General features: G+C 43.6%; 3 protein-coding genes across 7 annotated transcripts in view; 1 reads left to right on the top strand and 2 right to left on the bottom strand.

Moving 5' to 3' along the window:
* Window positions 1-2,035, bottom strand: part of LOC104932348 (selection and upkeep of intraepithelial T-cells protein 1) — a 7,707-nt gene extending 5,672 nt beyond the window's left edge. The window contains exon 1 of the mRNA XM_027290726.1: window positions 1,783-2,035. The gene's annotated coding sequence lies outside the window, so the exon portion shown is untranslated. The remainder of the gene's footprint in view (window positions 1-1,782) is intronic.
* Window positions 1,086-15,262, top strand: appb (amyloid beta (A4) precursor protein b). 2 transcript variants are annotated; one of them, XM_019261174.2, is made up of 18 exons: window positions 1,086-1,379; window positions 5,910-6,077; window positions 6,160-6,289; window positions 6,373-6,485; window positions 6,738-6,928; window positions 7,023-7,255; window positions 7,405-7,572; window positions 9,468-9,601; window positions 9,688-9,762; window positions 10,710-10,868; window positions 11,080-11,208; window positions 11,296-11,395; window positions 12,464-12,531; window positions 13,351-13,489; window positions 13,655-13,708; window positions 14,080-14,171; window positions 14,264-14,410; window positions 14,490-15,262. In XM_019261174.2, the coding sequence occupies exons 1-18, from the start codon at window positions 1,320-1,322 to the stop codon at window positions 14,589-14,591; spliced, it is 2,262 nt and encodes a 753-aa protein (XP_019116719.1). In that variant the 5' UTR covers window positions 1,086-1,319; the 3' UTR covers window positions 14,592-15,262. The 2 variants fall into 2 exon arrangements, with proteins under 2 accessions (XP_019116719.1, XP_019116720.1); XM_019261175.2 differs by lacking the exon at window positions 7,405-7,572 and having other exon boundaries at window positions 1,093-1,379.
* On the bottom strand, window positions 10,869-22,660 carry gabpa (GA binding protein transcription factor subunit alpha). 4 transcript variants are annotated; one of them, XR_003464130.1, is made up of 11 exons: window positions 22,507-22,660; window positions 20,105-20,205; window positions 19,869-20,013; window positions 19,670-19,754; window positions 19,362-19,586; window positions 19,087-19,281; window positions 18,936-18,992; window positions 18,039-18,164; window positions 17,297-17,489; window positions 15,704-17,035; window positions 10,869-10,884 (listed from the first exon to the last, which is right to left on the bottom strand). XR_003464130.1 is itself a non-coding variant. In XM_027290725.1 (10 exons), the coding sequence occupies exons 2-10, from the start codon at window positions 20,179-20,181 to the stop codon at window positions 16,813-16,815; spliced, it is 1,326 nt and encodes a 441-aa protein (XP_027146526.1). In that variant the 5' UTR covers window positions 20,182-20,205; window positions 22,164-22,484; the 3' UTR covers window positions 16,320-16,812. The 4 variants fall into 4 exon arrangements, 3 of the variants coding, with proteins under 3 accessions (XP_027146526.1, XP_027146525.1, XP_027146524.1); XM_027290725.1 differs by lacking the exons at window positions 10,869-10,884; window positions 22,507-22,660 and adding an exon at window positions 22,164-22,484 and having other exon boundaries at window positions 16,320-17,035; XM_027290724.1 differs by lacking the exons at window positions 10,869-10,884; window positions 22,507-22,660 and adding an exon at window positions 21,995-22,149 and having other exon boundaries at window positions 16,320-17,035.

Genomic DNA, 22,660 nt, shown 5'->3' with positions numbered 1-22,660 from the left:
AAAAGTCAAGTCAAGTCCGGCTTTATTGTCAATACTGCAATATGTACAAGACATACAGAGAATTAAAACTGCGTTTCTCTCTGTCCAAACAGCACTAGACATGAAATATAAAATACAAAAATATGTAAAAAAAATATATTAAAATTAAATAAATAAATAAAAATATATACACAATATATACAAGCTAAAAGACATCTGAGAATAGAAAAGTCTAGAGATATAAATAGTATAAACCGTATAACCGTATAAAAATAAATATTCAGGGAAAGACCATCAAGACGAACCATGGCATATATAATGCAATATTATTTTAATCACTCCAGATATTTTATTAAGATATCTGCATAATCTTATCAGGTGTGTGGGTGGAGAGCTTTAGGTCACGAAACACACACCTGTATACATGCACACACACTTAAATACACGCGCATACACGCATGCCACACACACACACTAACATACACGCACGAAAACACACAACAGGAAACACGCACGACACACACACACACTAACATACACGCACGAAAACACACAACTGCTTACATTCACAAAGACACACACGCCTATAGACACGCACGAAACACACACCTGCATACATGCACACACACCTGTATACACGCACGACACACACACACACACACACTAACATACACGCACGAAAACACACAACTGCTTACATTCACGCACGAAACACACACCTGTATACACGCACGACACACACACACTAACATACACGCACGAAAATACACAACTGCTTACATTCACAAAGACACACACACCTATAGACACGCAAGAAACACACACTTATAGACACGCACGAAACACACACCTGCATACATGCACACACACTTGAATACACGCGCATACACACACGACACACACCTGTATACACGCGCACACACACCTGCATATGTACAAATACATGCACAAAAACACACGCCAACAAACGTGCACGAAACTACATGCCTGTACACGCGCACACACACCTCCATACACGCACACACACCTGCATACATACACATACACGCGCACACACACCTCCAAACATACACATTCACGCAAACACACGCATAGTCAGACCCGCTCCCCCGCCCCCATCCAACACCAAACACATCCCTCCAGGCTCACACACACACACACACACACACACACCGTCACCGCCGGGAGAGCTAAAAACAGGGAGGGATCACCGGGATCGGGAACACTGTGAGCCGCCGTGTCGACGCGCTATCACCGCCTGGCTTTAACGTTTCTTCTATAACGGGGGAATAATACCGTGAACATAACAAAGAGGGTGCTGGACACCGGCGGAGGACGGCATGGGGGAGCACACGGCGTTTCTGCTGTTACTGGTGGCGACCTTGACGCTTTCATCCGAGGTGAGCACAACGGGAGGAAAAATCTCAGGCGGTGGTGTCGGCGAGCCGTGCCCCGGGCCTGTAGCTCCTTAGCGGGCATGTTTAACGGCGCTGCCCGCTGTGTCACAACTGGAGCCATGACGCATTAACATAACGGCTGGAACGTGAACGCAGCACAGATCCTAACGGCTGAGTAACGGTTAAAAACCCGAAGAAAAACACAACCACCGGGCTTCACTGTTTGATTTAACTCGATTTAACACAACCACCGGGCTTCACTGTTTGATTTAACTCGATTTAATCCATTTAAATGATTCACCTGGAAGCTTTTAAACGTTTTATTTTATATTAAAACTGAATATTTATGGCACAGACACAGATTTACTGCGAGGCAAACAATGTCAGCAATGCTACCGAGGCCTACCGTTAGATGTCAGTGATTGACAGCTCGGCCCTGCCGTGTTGGACATGTTTTGGTTTATTTTTTAACACACGGTTAATTATAATTTGTTTTTTTTTAGCTGTTGTGTTTTTAATATTAGTGAGATATTTAAGTTAAATCACCCGGTTTGTGCTGTTTAATGCGGAATGCTAACATGCTAACTAGCCTTTTAAAGGCTATTACACGGATTGGCATGGCAACGGCTATGAGCTAACACACACACACACACACACACACACACACACACACACTTGTCTGTAACACATACAACACAAGCACTCCAGCTTTCATACCCTACATATGTTTTATTAACGTTATAGGAACGTTTACAAGTGTTATTTGGCTGCTGCTGCCTTGCCTGGCCCACTTGGTCCAGCAGCAGCAGTGAGTGTTGCAGCTGCAGGGTGGTGTTATTGCTGAGGAGAATGGAAAGAATAAAAAAAAAAGAAAAAAGGATGGAGCAGCCTTTTTTTAGTTTGACACAAGCGAGATGGCTGCTGTTGTGCAAGGAGCTTATAGGAGCAGCTGGGGGAAAAAGGAGATCCCTACGATGCAATATGCAATTTCTCATTCTGCATTTAACTTGGATTGTTTTTTTTATTTTTATAATGCATGCTCAAATAACACACCCAAACCAAACCTGCTGCCTGCTGCTGCAGTGAACAATGTCAAGAACATTTTCCTGCAGCTAAATGCTCATAAGACATAAAAGATATTGTTCATAGATTTTTAAAATAAATATAATTCAGCATTGCAGGGGTGGCAGTAGCTCAGTCCACAGAGATTTGGGGAATTTGGGAACCAAATTATGGAAGATTGTTCATCCACAAAGATAATTTTAACCTTAGTTATAGGCTAATAAATAATCTCAAACCTCATCATAAACCTCATTATCTCACGTCACCAAAAGTTTACCATGATACGCTCTCATGTCCTCAAATCACTGGATGCTGTGTGGTGTCATTCAAGTCGTTTAAGTGCTCCAATAGTGCCTGTTATTAATTAATTAGTCCTGTCAATGAATGTAAATGCATTCATGAACATTTTCTGCAGCTAAATGCTCATAAGACCAAGAGATATTGGTCATAGATTTTCAAAATAAATATAATTCAGCACTGCAGGGGTGGCAGCAGCTCAGTCCACAGAGATTTGGGAAATTTGGGAACCAAATTATGGAAGATTGTTCATTAAAGTGCAGTCACCCACAAAGATAATTTTAACCTTAGTTATAGGCTAATTAATAATGTCAAACCTCATTATCTCACGTCACCAAAAGTTTACCATGATACGCTCTCATGTCCTCAAATCACTGGATGCTGTGTGGTGTCATTCAAGTCGTTTAAGTGCACTATTAATGCCTGTGATTAATTAATTAGTCCTGTCATTGAATGTAAATGCATTCATGAACATTTTCTGCTGATAAGACCAAGAGATTTGGTCATAGATTTTCAAAATAAATATAATTCAGCACTGCAGGGGTGGCAGTAGCTCAGTCCATAGAGATTTGGCTTGGGAACCGGACCAAGGTGCCCTTGAGCAAGGCACCAACCCCCCAACTGCTCGCAGGGCGCTGCTCTGGGAGATCACTCCACCATCTCTCTCCACATTTGTATTTTGGGGTTAAAGTTCATGTAAAAGACAGAGTGAAAAAAAGAATTTCCCCTCGAGGGATTAATATATCTATCTCAGCGTAGACAAACACGTCCTGCAAACACTTCAAGGCTCAGACTATTTCTGTCTGCCACAAACTTGGAAAATCTTCATACATGCCTTGATAACTACTCAGCTAGATTACTGTAATTCCCCTTACCATTGCCAGCTCGTTAAAACACTCTACTGCCAGGATTTTGACTCACTCAGACAACAAAACATAATCACACCCATTCTTGCTTCCTAACACTGCCTGTGGGGTTGATTATACCTGTGACGAACCGGTGACTTGTCCAGCATCAGCTGGGATACGACCCTACTGAGGATAAGCAGTTTCTGAAAATGGGTGGATGGATGATTACTTATAAAGCCCTGAATGGCCTCGCCCCACGCTATTTAGCTGTTTTATTTCATACCCTACGTCCATTCTCGCTCCCTGAGATGCGTCATTCTCAGTTGTTTCTCGGTCTAGATATTTACACAATGGCGATTGTGCAATCAAATTGAGTGACCTGTCTGAGGAGATCAGGGCTGGAAACGCACTTTTTAATAAGGGCCTTTAGTTGATCTATTTATGTGTGTGTGTGTATATGTGTAACTGTGCTCGTTAAGGTCCTATATAAATAAAGTTTATTATTATTTCTTCTGCCATATCTGTGATTATCCTCAGATACTATATCTGTCCAATTTGGGTGGGAAGTGTTGTGTTCACTGTTCCATTCCTGTTGATTAACTTTGGTTTATGTTATCATTATATCTCGACATATTGTTTATACCTTAGCTATTATATTTTTGTAGCATCTACATTTTTGTAGGGTTCAGAAGCAGAGCCTGGTGTTTGCGTGTTTATAGCAAGCATCAACCTCCGTGACGGTGAAGCCAAAAACTGCAGTTCCTCAAACGTCCGCTTGAGCCAGTCTCCATAAGTCCCCATGTTCAAATGTCCAACTTCACAGCAGAAATAAACATGTTTACAGCCTGGTACAAAAAACAGTTTTGGTCTCTGTAGCTGATTTCCTCGCCCGTTCAAATTATATTAAGGCTTAAATTGATGCAGAATTAACAGCATGGACGCTTTGACTGACTACAGATAGCTGGTTTGAGCAACCAGGAGTCATCAGGTCGACGGTTTTGCCGATTCTTAGATTAGCCGGGAGGTGGAAGAGCCACGAATTCTGAGCTTCAAAACTGCTCTTCAGGAACCCGAGGGTGACATCACGCGAAATCCACCCACTGCATTATATTCTATTTGCTTGTGTTATTTTTAGATTGTAGGCTGAGTCATGATAGAGAGAGTCACACAGGCCCTGCAGCAGAAATACCTGATAACCTTTGACCTGCTGCCACCCCCCCTACAGTCACACAGGGGAGTTTCAGAGCTTCTTCTTCAGGTCAGACTGGTTATCTAAGCGTAATGTGACACTAATAAGCACAGGACAACACAATTTACTGGTAGCACACGGTTTGATATAACGAATATGTCATGAGAAATGTGATTTGAACGACAGAAACCAGCGATACGTGGGGTGAAAAACATACCTGAACTACTACTACACACGTTCAACACCTCTTTGTTTTATACTCTGTAGTCTGTAACGCTCCCTGTGTTCAGCTGGGCGTTGGTTCATGCGTGCACTGCTTACCGCTGCAGTTTGTATTTTTCTACTTTGCTTTTTTTGGTTCAAACAGAATGGGCAGAAAGAGCGCTCAAAAAAATCCCCCCTCCCCAAAAAAACTGGCATTCCTAAATAAATGATGGATGACCTTATGTAACGGGATGATAAGGTGCGATGGGAATCGCTTTCTTCAGAAGGGAACAATGAATAAGTAGGTCTTCATGAGAAAACTGATAAAGTCAGACATTTTAAGGTTGGCAGCGGATCTCTCGGTGTCAAATGTATTGTCAGATTGCAGCTTCGGAAAGTCCAGGACACGTTAGGCATAAAACACACAGACTTCCTCCTATTGTTCCTCCAAACATGAAGGAAGAAAAACAGATTATCGCAGAAAGCTATGTCCCACACTCAGACGAAACCAGTTCACTGCTTACGCCTCATGCTTGCTCACAGCCTGTGGTTCAGTATGTCCTATATGTTGCTCCCTTCCAGCTCACTGCACTCTCTCTTTATATATAAAACAAATAAAACCCCATGAGCTAAGCTAACAGAGGCACGTGTGCTGTCCTGGTGCTGTAATGCTGAGCTCTGTGGCTTTTAGGCTCAAAGGGATGAAACTGAGAAACTTTCTGCTCTGCTTAGGGCTAAAACCAGATGCTTACTTATTTATTTATTTACATAATAACCAACATGTGCAGCACTTTTAAAGAGGCTGATTCGTTTGTGCCAGTACTTCATAGAGAGACAGCTGTAAAGGGAGTAAATATTCAGAAGCTGCACCAGGGTGTATTTATGGTTAAGCTATATTTTATATTTTATTTCTCGTCCCCCTTGTGTGTCCAGATCCCTGCTGATGACTCCGTGGGTTTGCTAACCGAGCCCCAGGTGGCCATGTTCTGCGGGAAGCTCAACATGCACATCAATGTGCAGAGCGGCAAATGGGAGTCCGACCCGACCGGCACCAAGAGCTGCATCGGCACCAAGGAGGGCATCTTGCAGTACTGCCAAGAGGTATTCAAACGAAAGCGACACAGCAGTGTACAGACAGACAGAGACAGAGAAAACATACAAATCTCTCATTCTTCTTCTCCAGGTGTACCCAGAGTTGCAGATCACAAACGTTGTGGAGGCCAACCAGCCCGTCAGCATCCAGAACTGGTGCAAGAAAGGGCGCAAGCAATGCCGCAGCCACACACACATCGTGGTGCCATACCGTTGCCTGGGTAAGCAGGGTTAATGACACAGGTGGATCGTGTGTGTGTGTGAATGAATATTCAGCATTTTTATGAACATTTTTATGTTGCAGTTGGGGAGTTTGTGAGCGACGCCCTGCTCGTCCCTGACAAGTGTAAGTTCCTGCACCAGGAGCGCATGGACCAGTGTGAGAGCCACCTGCACTGGCACACTGTAGCTAAAGAGGTGAGGACAGACCGTAAGACGGCATTCAGTGTCACTGTATGAACTACATATCATGTGTTATGTTCCCTCTGCCGGTGGCTTCTTCCTTCTGCTCCTGCTGAATGACTCAGCACTCCTTGTTCCTTTTATCGTCACGACTTTCTGATTGTTCATTAAAGTGCAGTCACCCACAAAGATAATTGTCAGTCAAGCACTGATTTCTTAATTCAATTTGTTTAAGTGCTCTATTAATGCCTGTTATTAATTATTTAGTCCTGCGGGGACCGCTCCATGAATCTCCATGACTACGGGATGCTGTTGCCGTGCGGCATCGACCGTTTCCGAGGGGTGGAGTTCGTCTGCTGTCCGGCGGAGGCGGAGCGAGAGTCAGACAGCGGGGAGCTCGGAGGGGAGGAGTCAGACGTCTGGTGGGGCGGAGCTGAGGCTGAATACTCCGATAACAGGTAACGTCGCTCGCGCACATTCGTCACCTGACGCTCACACACACACACACACACACATACTCTCGACTGAACACACTCCCCGCTCTCCCTGCAGCATGTCACGTCCGGCAGACGCGGAGCCTGCCAACGCGGAGGATGACGAAGACGAGGATGAAGAGGCGGACACTTTCGAAAGGGATGAGAACGGAGATGGTGTCGAAGACGAGGAGGAGGAAGATGAAGAGGACGACGTGACCGACGAGCGGGACAGCGATGAGCACAGTGCAAACATCGCCATGACAACCACTACCACCACCACCACTGAATCAGTTGAGGAAGTCGTCCGAGGTGAGAAATCGAGTGTTTGTGTGTTTTTCATTCACTGTTTGTTGTTTACATGAGAGTCACTTTTATGTTTTCCATGAATTCCAGAAGCTCACATTCATTTTTATTTGATATTTAATTTATTTCTTTCCGCCTGTGTGCACATATCTCAGCCGTTTGTTGGGCTCGTGCCGAGTCAGGCCCGTGTCATGCCATGCTGGAGCGTTGGTTCTTCGTGCCTGAGAAGGGCCGCTGTGCTCCCTTCTTGTTTGGGGGCTGTGGGGGCAACAGGAATAACTTTGATTCGGAGGAGTACTGCCTAGCCGTCTGCAGCAGCTCGTGTAAGTGCCGGGACCGGAGCCGTGTAAACCCTGAAGAGTCCACACCACGTGCCTGATGCGGCAGATTGTCTCTCTGTCTCTTTCTCTGTCTCTCTCTCTCTGTCCTGAGTGTCTGATGGCTCTTAACCACTCGGAGCACTGACAAGTAGCTTTGGTTGCTTGTCTTCAAGTATTATAGGATTATTTTCTCAGCAAGATAAATCTTACAGTAGAGAGGAAAGGCTGTGAAATCACCTTTCCCCCTCGAATAACACAGAAAGCAAAGAGAAGGTCTTTAAATGTTTGTTATTGCCAAGAAATTCAATGAAAAGACTAAAACCAAGAATGCAGTAGTGGACATTCAAACAGAGTCCGGAGTTGGCAGGGTTGTGAGGCAGGGTGCAGGGGTGGTGTGTCAATAAGGCTGAATGGAACCGCTGTGAAAGCCGGTTAATCAGTGAAATAAAAAGCCGGCGCTCGCTCACTGTCATTCACTGTCTATGTCTGTCGACCAGTGTTTGCTGTTTGTCTCAAACCATTGGACACAAACTTCTTTGTGTCAGTATTTTGCAGCGTAAATTGCGAGTCAGACTTTAGTCAGACAGATTTAGAAGCTGGGTGCATAAAACAGAGTTTAGTTTATGAATCCACCTGGACAGTCTCAGTTTCAGAAACATTTCAGGCTGACCGTGGAGGTTTGACCGATCTGGGCTTTTATCCAAGAGTTAGATCCGGCTCAAATACTTTGTTGCAGGTCGCTGTGTTTTTTGGTGAAAACCCTGTGGCACCAGTCACCAGCCATGCTCAAATTAATGAAAAAACCTGCATGTTTGCCACAGTGCCGGATTGTCTATGTAGTTTTAACCACTGTTACTCAAACAGGAGTAAATAGAGCATCTGTTAGGGACTAGTGTCAGCAACCAGTATGAAACAACAGTGCCCATCACTCACACTTTATTAAACTAAAGGATCCGTGTCAGTCGCATCAGTTCGTTGATGGTTTTGGTCTTTTCATGTGATTTGTTGAGAATCGGATAAACCTCCGTCTTTTAGAGCAGCATCAGTCGAGTCAGGAGTTTAACTGAAGATGTTTGAACGTCGCAGTGAGAGGAAAAAAAAACAAACAAAAAAAACGTAAAGGCAAGCGGATCGAGTCGGAAAGCAGCCATCACTTCAAAATGATTTAATCAATCATTTCATCGTTTTCTAACCAGTAACACTAACGATACTTCTTACAGCATGTGGACGAGGCAGCGTAAACACTGAACCTTGTATGTGTGTGTGTGTGTCTGCATGCATTTCTCTACACACGTGTGTTTGCATGCCTTGCAGTAGCAAGGTTTTATGTCTGCCGCTGCAGCTCCGTCGTAGTCTGACCCGGCAGTTGTGAGTCTCTAACGATGTCATAAATCTGTCTTAACCAGCTGAGTGTTGCACTGTGTTTGTAGCCATAATGTGTGTGTGTGTGTGTGGATGGGTGGGGGAGGGTGTTGTTAAAGGTTAACGGGTTGATTTGCTGTTTCCACCCAGTGAAACGCCGCCACTGCTCGGTGGTGCAGCGTCTGCCCTGATCCTGACTCAGCGCTTTTCGTCTTATCTCCAGCTCCCACATGAAATAAAGACTCATGTACAGCACTTGTACTGGGAAACCATCGTCCTCTCATAACCTGTGTGTCTTTTATGCCTCTATTTGTGTTTATATTAAAACAGTTTCCTGTTTGTGTCTAACCTACTTGGTGTTTTTTCACACACTCGTATAAATGTCTTGTATAAAGTGTCATTGTGGATCAGTGTTTTTCTCACATTGACCTTTCACGCATCCTCTCTACTTGTCGCTCTGCCTCACAACACGTTGTTTCTCACATTTAGGTCTGTTTGTCCCGTATTTGAATCCCTCCATCTTTGTTCTCCTCCAGTGCCCACCGTGGCTCCCAGTCCTCCAGACGCCGTGGACCGGTACCTCGAATCTCCCGGCGACGACAGCGAACACGCCGACTTCCAGAAGGCCAAAGAAAGCCTGGAGGCCAAACACCGTGAGAGGATGTCACAGGTATGTTTGTGTTTCGTCAGGATTTCTGTCGAAGCCGACGTGTAGCGACTGCTTTCTGTCCCTGACTTGATACTCTTTATGTCCAGGTGATGAGGGAGTGGGAAGAGGCCGAGAGACAGGCCAAAAACCTTCCTCGCGCTGACAAGAAGGCTGTCATCCAGGTAGACACACACTCTGACTTATTCTTTGTATTCATAACATTATTTGTGACTGTCAAAGGTGTTTGTTATAAAAATATTGAGCTCCATTACCTCAGCGAAAATGACTGAAAAGTGTGAATGAGTGAGTGCTTTGTAAAAGTGGGTGTGACACGATGAATACACAGTGAGCAGTAGTGAGATATGCAGCAGGAGAGGACTTTGACCATCACACACCTTTCACCTGCGTTGCTACATCAGAGACTTCAAGTGACGTACGAAGCTGCAGATTTTTTGCTGATCTGTTCGTTGCTTTATCACATTTCATTTATGCAGATGAGTGATTCAAAATATTTTACAGGATGAGAAAGGAGTGACAGAGATTATCGAAATTTGAAAGCAGGGACACAAACATTTGAACCTGGTAAATGTTTGACAGTTTTTAATCTTGATTTAACAAAACAAGATAATAAAAGTGTAACGGATGAGGTCGAGGAGCGGACCTGAATGCAGACATAACGTTAATGACCATCTACAGGTTGGCAAACTAAAATAACAGGCGAGTTCAGGTAATAACAAAGTCCAAAAGTCAAAGTTATCCAAGTCAACAGAAATCCAAATGATCAAAAACCAAGAACAGGAAAAAAAAAACTAGAGACAGATGAAACTAACGAGGGTGGAACAGAATCAATCAATCAACAAAGGCAGGAAGTAGAAATACACAAGAAAAGAGATGAGAATTACAAAATAAAGCAGGAAACACGAAACAACAAAGACAAAACCATGACAAAAAGAAAAACATGTGATAGAGTAACTGTTATGTCAGAGGAACATGTGAAATGTTATTTAAAGCATAACAAAAAAATAAGATTTTAGCAGCCACAGTGCATGAAACCTTCACGAAGCTGAACCGTAGCTGTTAGGATTTATATATTATTGTCTCATCTCTTGCATGTAAAATGTATTTGCAGCACTTCCAGGAGAAGGTGGAGGCTCTGGAGCGGGAGGCAGCAGGAGAGAGGCAGCAGCTGGTGGAAACCCACATGGCCCGGGTGGAAGCTCTGCTCAACAGCCGCCGACGCCTGGCTCTGGAAAATTACCTCAGTGCCCTCCAGGCCAACCCTCCACGGGTACACACACACACACCTGTACACTTTTCTATAAAAGCAAAGCTGTTACATAAAGTCGGGTGTGTCAACCTAAAGACTTTCTTAGTATGTGTGAAGTTATTCTTCAAGTGTTACTGGCGAGGAATATAATGAAGTGTATGTGGAGTTAAAGACAGCTCATAATGTGTGTTTTTATAATACAACTAACGCCACACAACGCTGTCACGCTCAGGCTCGTCAGGTGTTGAGCCTGCTGAAGAAGTACGTCCGTGCAGAGCAGAAGGACAGGCAGCACACGCTCAAACACTACGAGCACGTCCACACAGTCGACCCAAAGAAGGCCGCCCAGATCCGACCTGAGGTACTTTACCTCACGCACGCACAGTCAGAAAGTTTGAACACCTGTGTAGAAAACGATGACTGGAACTTTAATCTGACCTTTTTTTAGGTTTTGACCCACCTACGTGTGATCGATGAGAGGATGAATCAGTCGTTGGGTCTGCTCTACAAGGTGCCCAGTGTGGCCAACGAGATCCAGAACCAAGTCTGTAAGTGTCAGCTTCAAACTTCTTACTATAGTTTAAGTGTCCTTATCAGAGAACGGTCTCCTTTAAGTGCACTAAAAGTTACTTATTAGTTCACTATTACTAAGTCTTGTATGAAAATAATTAGATCCCATTCAGCGATGACACACATAGATAACAAAATAACTGACACACGAAGATTTCAGGATCCTGGGAATCAAAGCAGCCGCACTTCTAATTATTCATAACTTTAAGCCTTAATATAATGTGAACAGGTGAGTTGTATATAAATTCACCCTCAGTACAGTTGTCATGAACGGGGAAATTAGCTACAGAGACCAAAACAGTTTTTTGTACCAGGCTGTAAACATGTTTATTTCTGCTGTGAAGTTGGACATTTGAACATGGGGACTTATGGAGACTGACTCACTTCTGGAGCCAGCCTCAAGTGGGCGTTTGAGGAACTGCAGTTTTTTGGGCACTTCTGCATCGGCTTCACTTCACAGCCGCTTGGTTTTACCTACAACATATAGTCAGTATTCAGAGCAACAATGCAGATAATAGAAGAACAAACAAGTTTCAGCTTCTTAAATCTGAATATTTACTTTGTTATCATTGTAAACTGAATATCTTTTGGTGCTCAGACGGATGAAACCATTTTAAAGATGTCTTTTACTCTTAAGTTTTCTGACATTTTATGGACCAAACAATTAACTGATTAGTTGGGAGAATAATTAAGATGCAGCAATATGGAAAATAATTAGTCAGCAGCAGCTGCCGAGAAAATTGACTCGCAGTGAGATTAAGTTGTTCGTCATCACACTGGAGTAACATCTAATTAAACCGGCCTAAATATAAACAGCTGCGACGTGTCGTGGGACTTTGTCGGCTTAATTAAGTGACCCCGCACAAACTCCTGTAGTGCTGAGTGAGGATGAAAACCAGTTTAACAGCATGTCCAGAGTCCAGCGAGGCATGGTGTGCTGATAACGTAGGATCTCTACTGACACTGTGTGGACTTCACCTGGCATGCTTTTTTTTTTTAAACCAACCTCCCTCTCTCTCTCTTTCTCTCTCTCTCTCTCTCCTCAGCTGTTATCGTGCAGAGAGTTCAGGCCGAGCTGTCTCAGCAAGTCTCTTCCCTGCAGAGCGATGGGCGGGTGAGTCGAGTTTGCACTCGTGCACATATGCGCGGAGCGTGTCCCGTATACGCCGCACTCTCTCTTATATAAATAGAATCACCTCTGCGCGGCGACGCAAGTCAAAGTCGCCATGAAAACAGAAAAGAAAGAAACTCCTCCTCGGCTGGGGGGTGGTGGATTTAACGCAGAAAGAGCAGAGTAAGAAAAAAGACGGAGTTGTTCAGTCTGTGGTTAAAAGTGGAGAAACACCGAGCTTGGCAGAGGATTTTTACCAGTATCGACAGATCTGGTCCTGTTGAGCCCTAAAGAATAACCCAGATACATATTCATGCTTATAATTTCAAAAACACTAAAGGGAGCGCTGGGCAATGAAGCAAGTTCAGCGGATGTGTGCTTCAAGTACAGGAGACCCAGTCGACCTCCACCCTCTCCCTGTGTACTGCTGGAAAAATCTCTCGTTTCTTGATTTACCCCCAAACAAAAATCCAAATTAAGTGCATCTTAGTTTGGATCTGTTTTGGCAGACCACGCTCACATTTCCCAGACTTATGTTTATCCTTTCTGGAAAGACCATCTGAGATTTGACTTTTACCCTGATGTACTCTGGAAATATTCCTAGGAATCTCAGTTGGAGTCCTTCATTTCCGCTGAAGGGACCCTGCAGCCATTGTTTACACATAAAAACATGTTCAGAAAATATTTGCTCTTCCACAGGGATGCTGTAACTGTAAGAGAGCAACTGTAGAGTTGATGAATCTTCAGTGTTTTTCCCATGACTGGTTTTGGATTATATTTTCACACCGACACGTCCAGATTAACGTTCCTCCGTCTCTGCAGGTGGACGGCAGGGTGAGTTACGGTAATGACGCTCTGATGCCCGATCAGACCTACAGCTCTGCTCCGATGGATCCTGGCCTGGACGGACTGGGCTACATCCACCCGGAGAGCTTCAACCAGCCCAACACAGAGAACCACGGTAACACACACACACACACACACATATATCTTAAATATTAGACAGTCAATATTAGATGGAGCAGTATTTTATTATTATATTATTAAAGATGACAGATAACATGCAACGTGAGAAAGTGAGTCAATTTTATTTGAACGTTTATTTATTTGATGTTTTCGTCTGTAGTTGAGCCCGTTGACGCTCGTCCAATCCCGGACAGAGGACTCCCAACACGACCTGGTGAGCCAACAACTAATGTTTATAATTGCTCAACTGTAACACTTTTAAATTCTGGATTGATCATATCGGCTCGCAGTCTTCTTCATTGGGCATTGCTGCGCTCTTTAGCAACTCCAACTGTTGACCAGCAGAACAGTGTGAAACGATCAAGATAGTGTTTGGCTAACTCAACAGGGATCCACTTGTAAAAACATTGCTCCACCCCTGAAGACCTCCAGCTCTTCAGAGAGTTCCTCCTCAGACAACTGGACATGATAAATCTATCCACAACTTATTGCTGCACTAACGTCCTCGATTGTTTCGCTTCTCTGGATGAAAGCATGACTAATATGACTAAATGACTAAATATGTAAACACTCCTCTTGTTTCAGTGTCTGCCCTGAAGCCGGAGGAGATGCCAGAAGTGCGGGTGGAGACTGAAGAGAGGCAAAGCGCCGGTTATGAAGTTTACCATCAGAAGTTGGTATGAAAAACCAACATGCATCATGTCTGTGTTTCGGTCCTGCGGTCGTCTGCGCACATGAATATCTTTGTGTTTCATCTCGTTGACGCCAGGTGTTTTTCGCCGAGGACGTCGGGTCCAATAAAGGCGCCATCATCGGACTCATGGTCGGAGGGGTCGTCATAGCGACCGTCATCGTCATTACTCTGGTGATGCTGCGGAAGAAACAGTACACGTCCATTCATCACGGCGTAATTGAGGTAACGATGTTATAAATAGGTGCGAAATTCAGTTTTGTTTGTCGTTCTTTGTCTTGACCCTCTGCATCTGTGTCGGCAGGTGGACGCGGCGGTGACGCCAGAAGAGCGCCACCTGGCCAAGATGCAGCAGAACGGCTACGAGAACCCGACCTACAAATTCTTCGAGCAGATGCAGAACTGAAGAGCTGCTCAGCAACATTTACTTCAGGCCAAACCCTCCCTCCCCCGTCACACTCTCACAGTTTCATGCCCTGTCGAAGAGAGGAAACACTTTACCTGCAATTGGTCAGACAAGGGTTACTCTGTTTCACCTGCGCCTTTTCAGCCAATCAAAACCAACACACCGCCCTCTATCGACGATTTATACGAAGCAGTTAAATCCCCGCTCGCTCTCCACGACACGATTCAAAAAGCCCAAAAGTGTTTCAGGTTTGTTTTTCAAAAAAAAAGGAGTTTTAAAAAAGAAAAAGAAAAAACCCATACGTAATCCAAAATACTGAATGTTTGGTTTTCTGATTTTTATTATGTGTAATATATTAAGACAGAGATTAGCTGTAAGTATATGTAGTGCATGGCAACATTGATGACAGATACAGCATACTGTGCGTCGAGGTCTTCGAGGGAGCGGTCCTCTTTATTAGATATTTTAGCAGGATTGTACATTTCTAGTGTCTTCTTTGTGATCTTGTGATATGAAGAAGAAGTTATTCAGGATCCAGTCTGCTTTTTTTGTCGTCACACAGACTCGCTTTAACCGAATCTCGGCTCGTTAATGCTCATCCCCACGCTTCACTGTTGTGTTAGCTGCATGGGCTCGAAAACATTTCAAAAAACAAAAGACCAAAAAAAAAAAAAAAAAAGCTCTATATGTAATATATGAAGTGTTATAGTATCCGAAAGGAAGATGATTTGTTACTGTTTGCGTTCTATGCACTCTGTCTGGTTATTATCACCAAATATTATTATTATTATTATTATTACTGTTAAAAGTCCCCGCCGATGCCCGTTTTTATTAGAGCTCAAACTTTAGAAAGGTTTTCTCATTCCAGTCTCTTATCGAGTGTAAATATTTGGAAGATTCAGCTCCGAGCGGTCCAGTTTAATTAACAAGCCCCTCGTTTGTCTCGTCTTTTTTCCCCCCCCATCTGTCCTGTTTATCCTCTCTTTCTGGCTGTGTCAGCAATATTGTACAGTGCAGCACTTGGGGAGTGTTTGATATTTAAAAAAACAAAACAAAAAAAAGAAACAGGACTTTTGGGGCCTACAGAGATTTTGTGTTTTTTCCTTGTCCACACACACATTCCTTCACCGAATCACATTTCTATTTTTCTACATCTCCTGTGTAAACATGTACAGTGCTTCTGTTCGTCCTGTGGTTGGATCATTTCTTTGCCTGCGTTACCGTGTCGTCTTAAAAAGAACACAGGGAGGACGACCGCATCTCGCATCAGCAGCATCTTCATTATTATCAGCAGCAGCAGCAGCAGCAGCGTAGACACATCTCCCCTCCTCTCTCGCTCCCTTAATTAAGTTATTAACATCACTTCAAGTTAAAACATGAATGTGACATGCATATCATGCATCTATACCATAGAAATACAACACATATCACCTCTCTGCACATTTCAAACACACTAACTGAAGCTCTTAATCAGGTGAATGTTTAAAATTTGTATGGATGCTCACTGTGGGTGTCTTTTGGAGGCTAGTGTTTAAAAAAATATATATATATAATTTCTCATTAATTCAGTGACCTTCCTCTGTGTGTAGTTCAATGAATCATTTGCATAGAATAAGAAAAAAAAAGCTTTCTACGCTCACTATACCATGAATAAAGTTTTGAATGTACATACGACCTCCTGGCTGTTTGTCTCTGGCTCTCCTGGTGAAATGATTCAGTCACAACCTGTTAAGAAAAATGCTTGCCACTTTATTCCCCCTAGTGGACAAAAAAGGTCCAACAGTTCAGGGAACAAGAACACTAAATAAAATACAAAACAGGTCCTCTATAAATGGAAAATATGAAAATACACTTGTCCTTGTGTCTATCAAAAACATGAAGTACCGGTATATACAGTGAAGTTTATCCTGAACTACAGACAAGGAACACTTTACACAAAGTTCATAGCTGGGTTTTTTTTCAGTCGCACGTTCAAGCGTTCAATCACGCGTCATTCGCTCGCTCATCCCGCACACGCTTCTCCTCTCGGTTAGAGTTAAAGAAAAGCTAAAAAGGAAAAAAAAAAAAAAAAGTCTGCCTCTGTTTAACTTGATCAAACTGCAAAGACATTAACAAAGTTCATCCGCGCCGATGATCAGCCTCGTGTTTCTGTGCCTACCGAACACAGCTGTCGTGAAAGATTCGATTCGATTCTGAGAGACGGCGTGCGCCCGGCGTCCCCTCAACTGTCTTTGTCTAGCGTTGTGGTGGCGAGGGTCACTGTAGTGATGGGCTGACCGATGCCGTGCATCTGCATGCGAGCCAGTTTCTTCTGTTCGCACTCCGTCACCAGGTTGTTGAGCTCGGCGGCGCTGTAGCCGATCAGAGTTCTCAGGTCGCACACAAACTTGTAGACGAAGCGCTTGCCCTGCACCTTGCTGATCATGTCCCCGTCGTAGTAATACCTGAACGAGAATAACAAAGTCCAGTTAACATCATGCCGGGTGGGAAATTAAAAGGGACACTCGGCTGATTTTGCACATGAATAATCAGTTTACTCGTCACGATTCAGCCCGTGAAAACAGTTGTAGGTCTTCGTGGCCCTGCAGGAGCTTTGTTGACATATTCATCACCTCAATCTGAACTTGAGGCGTAGTAAGTGATTAACTGTCCGTGTTTAGGATAGGAATGCACAACTAGAATATCTAATAAAAAGACAAACACACCTGAGGGCTCTGCTGAGTTTCTCGTAGTTCATCGTTGGCTTGTTCTTGCGTTGGCCCCATTTCTGCGCCACGAGCTCCGGCTGGTTGAGTTTGAACTCGCCCTCCTCACCCACCCAGGAGATGCAGTCTCTCGCGTCTTTGTCTGTCAGCAGCTCCAGAAGAAACTGCCACAGCTGAATCTGACCGTTGTTGCCTAGGAACACAGCAGTCAGTGTAACGTGTTAGCAACTGTCTGTAAAAATGTCATTCTAAAGCCTGAGACAACAGCTTACAACAAAGGAAACTAAATCTCCCACTTGAGATGCTTTGGCAGACAAACATAACTTGTTTAATCATGATAATCGCTGTGCCAAACATCATCATCCCTGTAAAAACATTTGACGCAGAGTGTCAGGCTGTCCTAACATGTAAAACAGGGTTTATGCAGTAATCCAGAATTTAATACCATTTAATACCTTTCCTTTTCAAACACCTTCTAAATGTGTTTTTTTAAAACCTCCACACACCTTGCCTTTAGTCATACCGCATAAACAGCATTGATAAATGAGAGGGGACGTGCACGGTTACTGTTAATCCCTTAATTATTGCAATAGTGTGCACGCGCTCCCGTTTACCATGGTAACTCGCGGTGCCGGAGAAGAGGGAGCGGCGCTGAATGCCGTTGAACTTACAACAAATCACGTGTTATTCTTACATTCGTACATATTGTACACCCTGATAAAACAACACGTGTTAGTACTACCTGTGCGGTTGCCGGGCGAGCTGCGCTCCTCTCCTCCTGAAATTCGAGGGGTCCTGGGACCTCGGCTCTGCTTCAAGACCTTTATGGCGGTGGGTGTGCTCACCTGAGCCGGGATTATCTGCACAGCTGGAGACAAAGCAGATGAAAGAGTTAGAGATCATCAGAACGACTGCTGCCTTTAGATGCTCTGACTTTTCTAACTTGATCATCTAGTCCATAGCAGAGTGTCTACGGGGCGTTTTCAGGTATGTTCAATATCTTAAGGCCACATTCAGACAAGTCTCTTTGCTACTCACACCACCTCCCTGGATCCAATTATCTGCTCGCATGGCTTCTCCCATCACAGCTATGCAGATGACACTCAGCTCTGACATTCTCCTCAGTCTCACACAATGCCTCTCTACGTAGATGAAGGCAGACAACCTCCCACTGAACCTCTCCAAAAACTAAACCGCCATTCCTCCCAGCCAAACTATATACACACACACCGTGACATCAAGTTGAGCCGGATCCGACTTTTGAGAAAAACACCCAGCGTCATGCTGTGCCCGCCGATCAGACGGTCAGACCGGTCGAACCTCCACAGTCGCCCTGAAATGTCTCTGAAACTGAAACCTGAGATCTAAACTCTGAAACTCTACCTGTTGTGTTCTGACTTTATTTATTTCATGTCATCTAAATCTGAGTCTGGCTCGCAATTTATGCTGCAAACACGGGACACGAAGAAACTTTCTCTGGTCTGTGTCCGATGGTTGTGACAGTGAATGAGAGTGAGCGAGCGTCGGCCTCAATAAATCCGGTTAATCGGTGAAATAAAAAGTTGTTTTCTGATTGTTTCACGACGTCTGAATGCGGCCTTAATTGCCCTTTTGACATGTTTTCCAATAAAACACTTACGTTGGTCGATGGTGACAGTAGCGTCTCCTCCCGACTGATCCTGACTTGCCAACACATCTGAAAAAAACACAGAGCATGGATCAGGATCTTTAATGTTGAATAATCTCAACACACACACACACACACACCAACTCTATCGTGGCTGACTTACATTTGCGTAGAAGTTCCAGGTGACTCCAGAGGATCTCTCCGTTGGGCACTTTCTGAAGGAACTCTTCCTGGCTGAATGAGCAGAGATCTCGTCCGGGGATGTGAATGCTTCCTATCTCCATCTCGTCGATGTTGAACTCCTTCATCACCCACACGGCCCAGTGGATCACCTGATCGGCTGTCCAGAGCACGGGGTCTGCGGGGGAAAGAGAGAGACGTTACACACCAACACCCACGTTAAGGATCCGTGATGTGTTTTGTTCAAGCGTTCCTCACCGTATGGTATGCCGAGGCGGACCTGCTCTTTGCGGTAGCCTTCGAGCGCCGCAGCCCAGCGTGTGACCTGCTCTGAAGTCTCATCAGACAAGCCGGATCGCTCCACGGCGATGAGCTGACCCTCCTCCACCAGGGTACCCTCCTCTCCTGCCGCATCCGGGTCGATCACCACCTCGACCGTTTCTACCGGCTTCACGATTTCCAAAATGTTCAACTTCTCCTCACCTGGACAAAGAAAAAGGAGATTAATGTGTGCGTGTCTAAATCCGGCTGTGTGTTTTCTGATCTTTGAAGCGTCTCTTCAGTACCTGGTTTGGTTATAATCTGCAGGCTGAGCTGCACGGTGCCATCTGTCTTTACTCCCTGATCGAAAAGGCTGTGATCGGGGTGAAGCTAAACAGAAAGAAAAACAACAGATGAGTGACAAGACTCAACACACCTCTCAGTTCGATAGATGAATCAGACCCTGTCAAACTGAGATCTTTCTGTGCTCGTGCACATTGGTACCTGAATGTCCTGCAAGCAGATCTCATACGCATCCAGTGAAATTTGGATACGGGGCTCCAAGAGCTTCTTCAGATTGCCAATGGGCTCATTTATGTCGATGTCTTGCTGAATCAGATCTGACGCAGTGATCGTCTGCTCCTCGACGCTGAAAGTAAAAGAAGAGAGAGGCGAAATATGAATGTGTAGCTGATGCGTGTGCGAGAGTGCACAGATCAAATAACTACCATCCTGCTCACCCTTCCTCCAGGCATGCCTGCTTCTCCCGCTCATCGATCTCGATCTCTATCATCTCTTCTGGCTCACCTTTGGACATTCTGTTTTAACGCAGAGAGCCGAGCTGTAGGAAGAGATGAAGAGTGTTAATGTTACTGACTGCTGCCATTTACACAACCTAAAACCACCGCGAACAACCGCTTGAAAAATGAGGATAGAAACATTTCACAAGACACTTGTGAAACGTCTTTGTGTCTTTGGTGCTGCTTTCAACACTGATCATCTGCTTCATGTGCAAACATGGACTTGGAACTGTGGAGGTCTGAGATTGGCCTTTTTCTGTGTGATACATTCAGTGACCTATTCAAAAAAAAAAAAAAAAAGCCTCTGCTCTCTTGTTTACACTCGAGAACAGCTGTTGGTGCTAGGCAGCGCTAACATACGGTCTGTGGGAAGACTGCTGATCCCTGCTGAAAGGAGGAAAATATATATTTCATGTTCTATTGAAGCATATTTTATATTTTTTTATATTCTGTTTTAGTATATTTTATATTTTTATATTCTATTATAGTATATTTTATATTTTGTGAGTTCTATTAGAGTAATATTGTTTAGATTTTTTTAGTTTTATTAGTGTATATTTTATATTTTTTTGTTTTATTAGCGTATATTTTTTATTTTTCATGTTCTATTAGTGTATATTTTATATTTTTTTGTTTTATTAGCGTATATTTAATATTATCCATGTTCTATTAGTGTATATTATATATATATTTTTAGTTTTATTCGCGTATATTTAATATTTTTCATGTTCTATTAGTGTATATTTTATATATTTTTTTGTTTTATTAGCGTATATTTTATATTTTTCATTTTCTATTAGAGTATATATATATATATTTTTTTTAGTTTTGTTAGCATATATTTAATATTTTTCATGTTCTATTAGTGTATATTTTATATTTTTTTTGTTTATTAGCGTATATTTTATATTTTTCATTTTCTATTAGAGTATATTTTATATTTTTTTAGTTTTATTAGCGTAAATTTAATATTTTTCATGTTCTATTAGTGTATATTTTATATGTTTCATATTCTATTTTAGTGTATATATATATATTTTAATGTTTTTCCTTTTTAATCTTTATAGCATTGTATTTTACTTTTGTATTCTTCTTGCTGAGCTCTGAGCTCCTCTTGTCCAACACATTTCCTTTGGTTGTTGACCCCATGTTAACCTGCACATGACAAATAAAACTGAAACTTGAAGTCAGAATGAATAAAGTTAATAATGATTTCTGCTCCGTGTAAATAAAGTGAATAAATAAAGTTAATAATGATTTCTGTAAATAAACTTAATAATGATTTCTATGATAAATAAAGTTGCTCCGTGTTGGGGTCTGTCTCCGGTGAAGGCCTCCCAGCCTCGACTCCTCATTGGCCGCCCGGGACAGTTCACTGACTGCTAACGTTAGCCAACTCGAGGGCGAGGCTTTTGGCGTCTAAAGGCCAAACCGATAGGCCATTAGTTATCGACAAGTATTGATTAGACTAAATAAAGCGGCATTATTAATAAAACTTTAAAAACATCGGGCTGCACATGTGTGGCGGCTGGTTTCCAGCTGGAGCAAAGTTAGCCACATTTTTTCCACCGCGGGGCGAGGCAGCCGTTAACACAGCCCCGGTTCAGCCCCGGTCGGTCCCCGCCGTGCGTGCTACGCTAAAACAACCGTTAAAATATCCCCACGAACGGGTCGCGCTTCGTGGCTCGGACAAATCTTTGTTATATCCACACTTTGAAGTGTGTGCACGTAGAAAACTTTTAAAACGGAAATAGAATAAACGGAAACAAAACAGCATAGGGCAAATGGAAAAGGAGCCGGAAATCCTGGCTAAGAGCTTTACAGCGTTACCGTGACTTCCGAGAGAGGAGCCCGGGATAAAGACGACACCAGCGGCTCCGGAGAGCGGACAAACCGCCGACACGGAGCGGCTGTAGAGCCGCTAACACCCCGAGATGAAGCTCGGTTAGACACAAACCGAGACCAAACGGAGAAAAGTGGATTAAAACCGGAGTTTAACCGTCTGTGGATGCGTTTGTCTCAGCGTTAGCGCCCCGAGCTAACACGGAACCGGGTATAAACCGTCCTGTGATGCTAGTTTAGACTCATCCAGCTGGCACGAAAGCGTCCGTTAAAGTATCCCGGGTTAGATTAGCTTCGGATGAAGCGGGTTAATGTGTCGTGTGTGTTTTTATTGCTTTAAAAAACAGGCTACACACGGAGGGAGGGGGTCAACAACAGCTAAAGCGGAGCTAGGCGACAAAATAGCGGGAAGAGTCGGAGCACGACAAACAGGCCTCCCCCTTTCACAACAGCACAATCCAACAAATTTAAAAATAAATACATTTATGTTGTATCCATACCTCTTTTTTTAAAAAACACCAGGCCTTGGAAAGGTGATGGAGTGTGTTCAGCAGTCAAAATTCACACAGTCGAGTCGTATCATGCAAGTTTTTTTTTTTTTTTTTTGGTCAACTAACGTTACACACACACACTCAGAGGGAGGAGGCGGAGACT

This window comes from Larimichthys crocea, chromosome XVIII (genome assembly GCF_000972845.2).
Source record: "Larimichthys crocea isolate SSNF chromosome XVIII, L_crocea_2.0, whole genome shotgun sequence".
In the NCBI taxonomy this organism is placed as follows: domain Eukaryota; kingdom Metazoa; phylum Chordata; class Actinopteri; family Sciaenidae; genus Larimichthys; species Larimichthys crocea.
The sequence above is the reverse complement of the archived record's forward strand: the minus strand, read 5'-3'. Positions and strand labels throughout refer to the sequence as shown.

Excerpts from the sequence above, each read along its gene's own strand:
- appb (XM_019261174.2), top strand. The coding sequence starts at position 1,320 with ATGGGGGAGCACACGGCGTTTCTGCTGTTACTGGTGGCGACCTTGACG. Across the intron at positions 11,209-11,295 it reads CCGCCCAGATCCGACCTGAG|GTTTTGACCCACCTACGTGT; the intron begins GTACTTTACCTC and ends ACCTTTTTTTAG. Across the intron at positions 13,709-14,079 it reads AGGACTCCCAACACGACCTG|TGTCTGCCCTGAAGCCGGAG; the intron begins GTGAGCCAACAA and ends CTCTTGTTTCAG.
- gabpa (XM_027290725.1), bottom strand. The coding sequence starts at position 20,181 with ATGTCCAAAGGTGAGCCAGAAGAGATGATAGAGATCGAGATCGATGAG. Across the intron at positions 20,014-20,104 it reads CAGGCATGCCTGGAGGAAGG|CGTCGAGGAGCAGACGATCA; the intron begins GTGAGCAGGATG and ends TTTTACTTTCAG. Across the intron at positions 19,587-19,669 it reads GCAGATTATAACCAAACCAG|GTGAGGAGAAGTTGAACATT; the intron begins GTACTGAAGAGA and ends TTCTTTGTCCAG.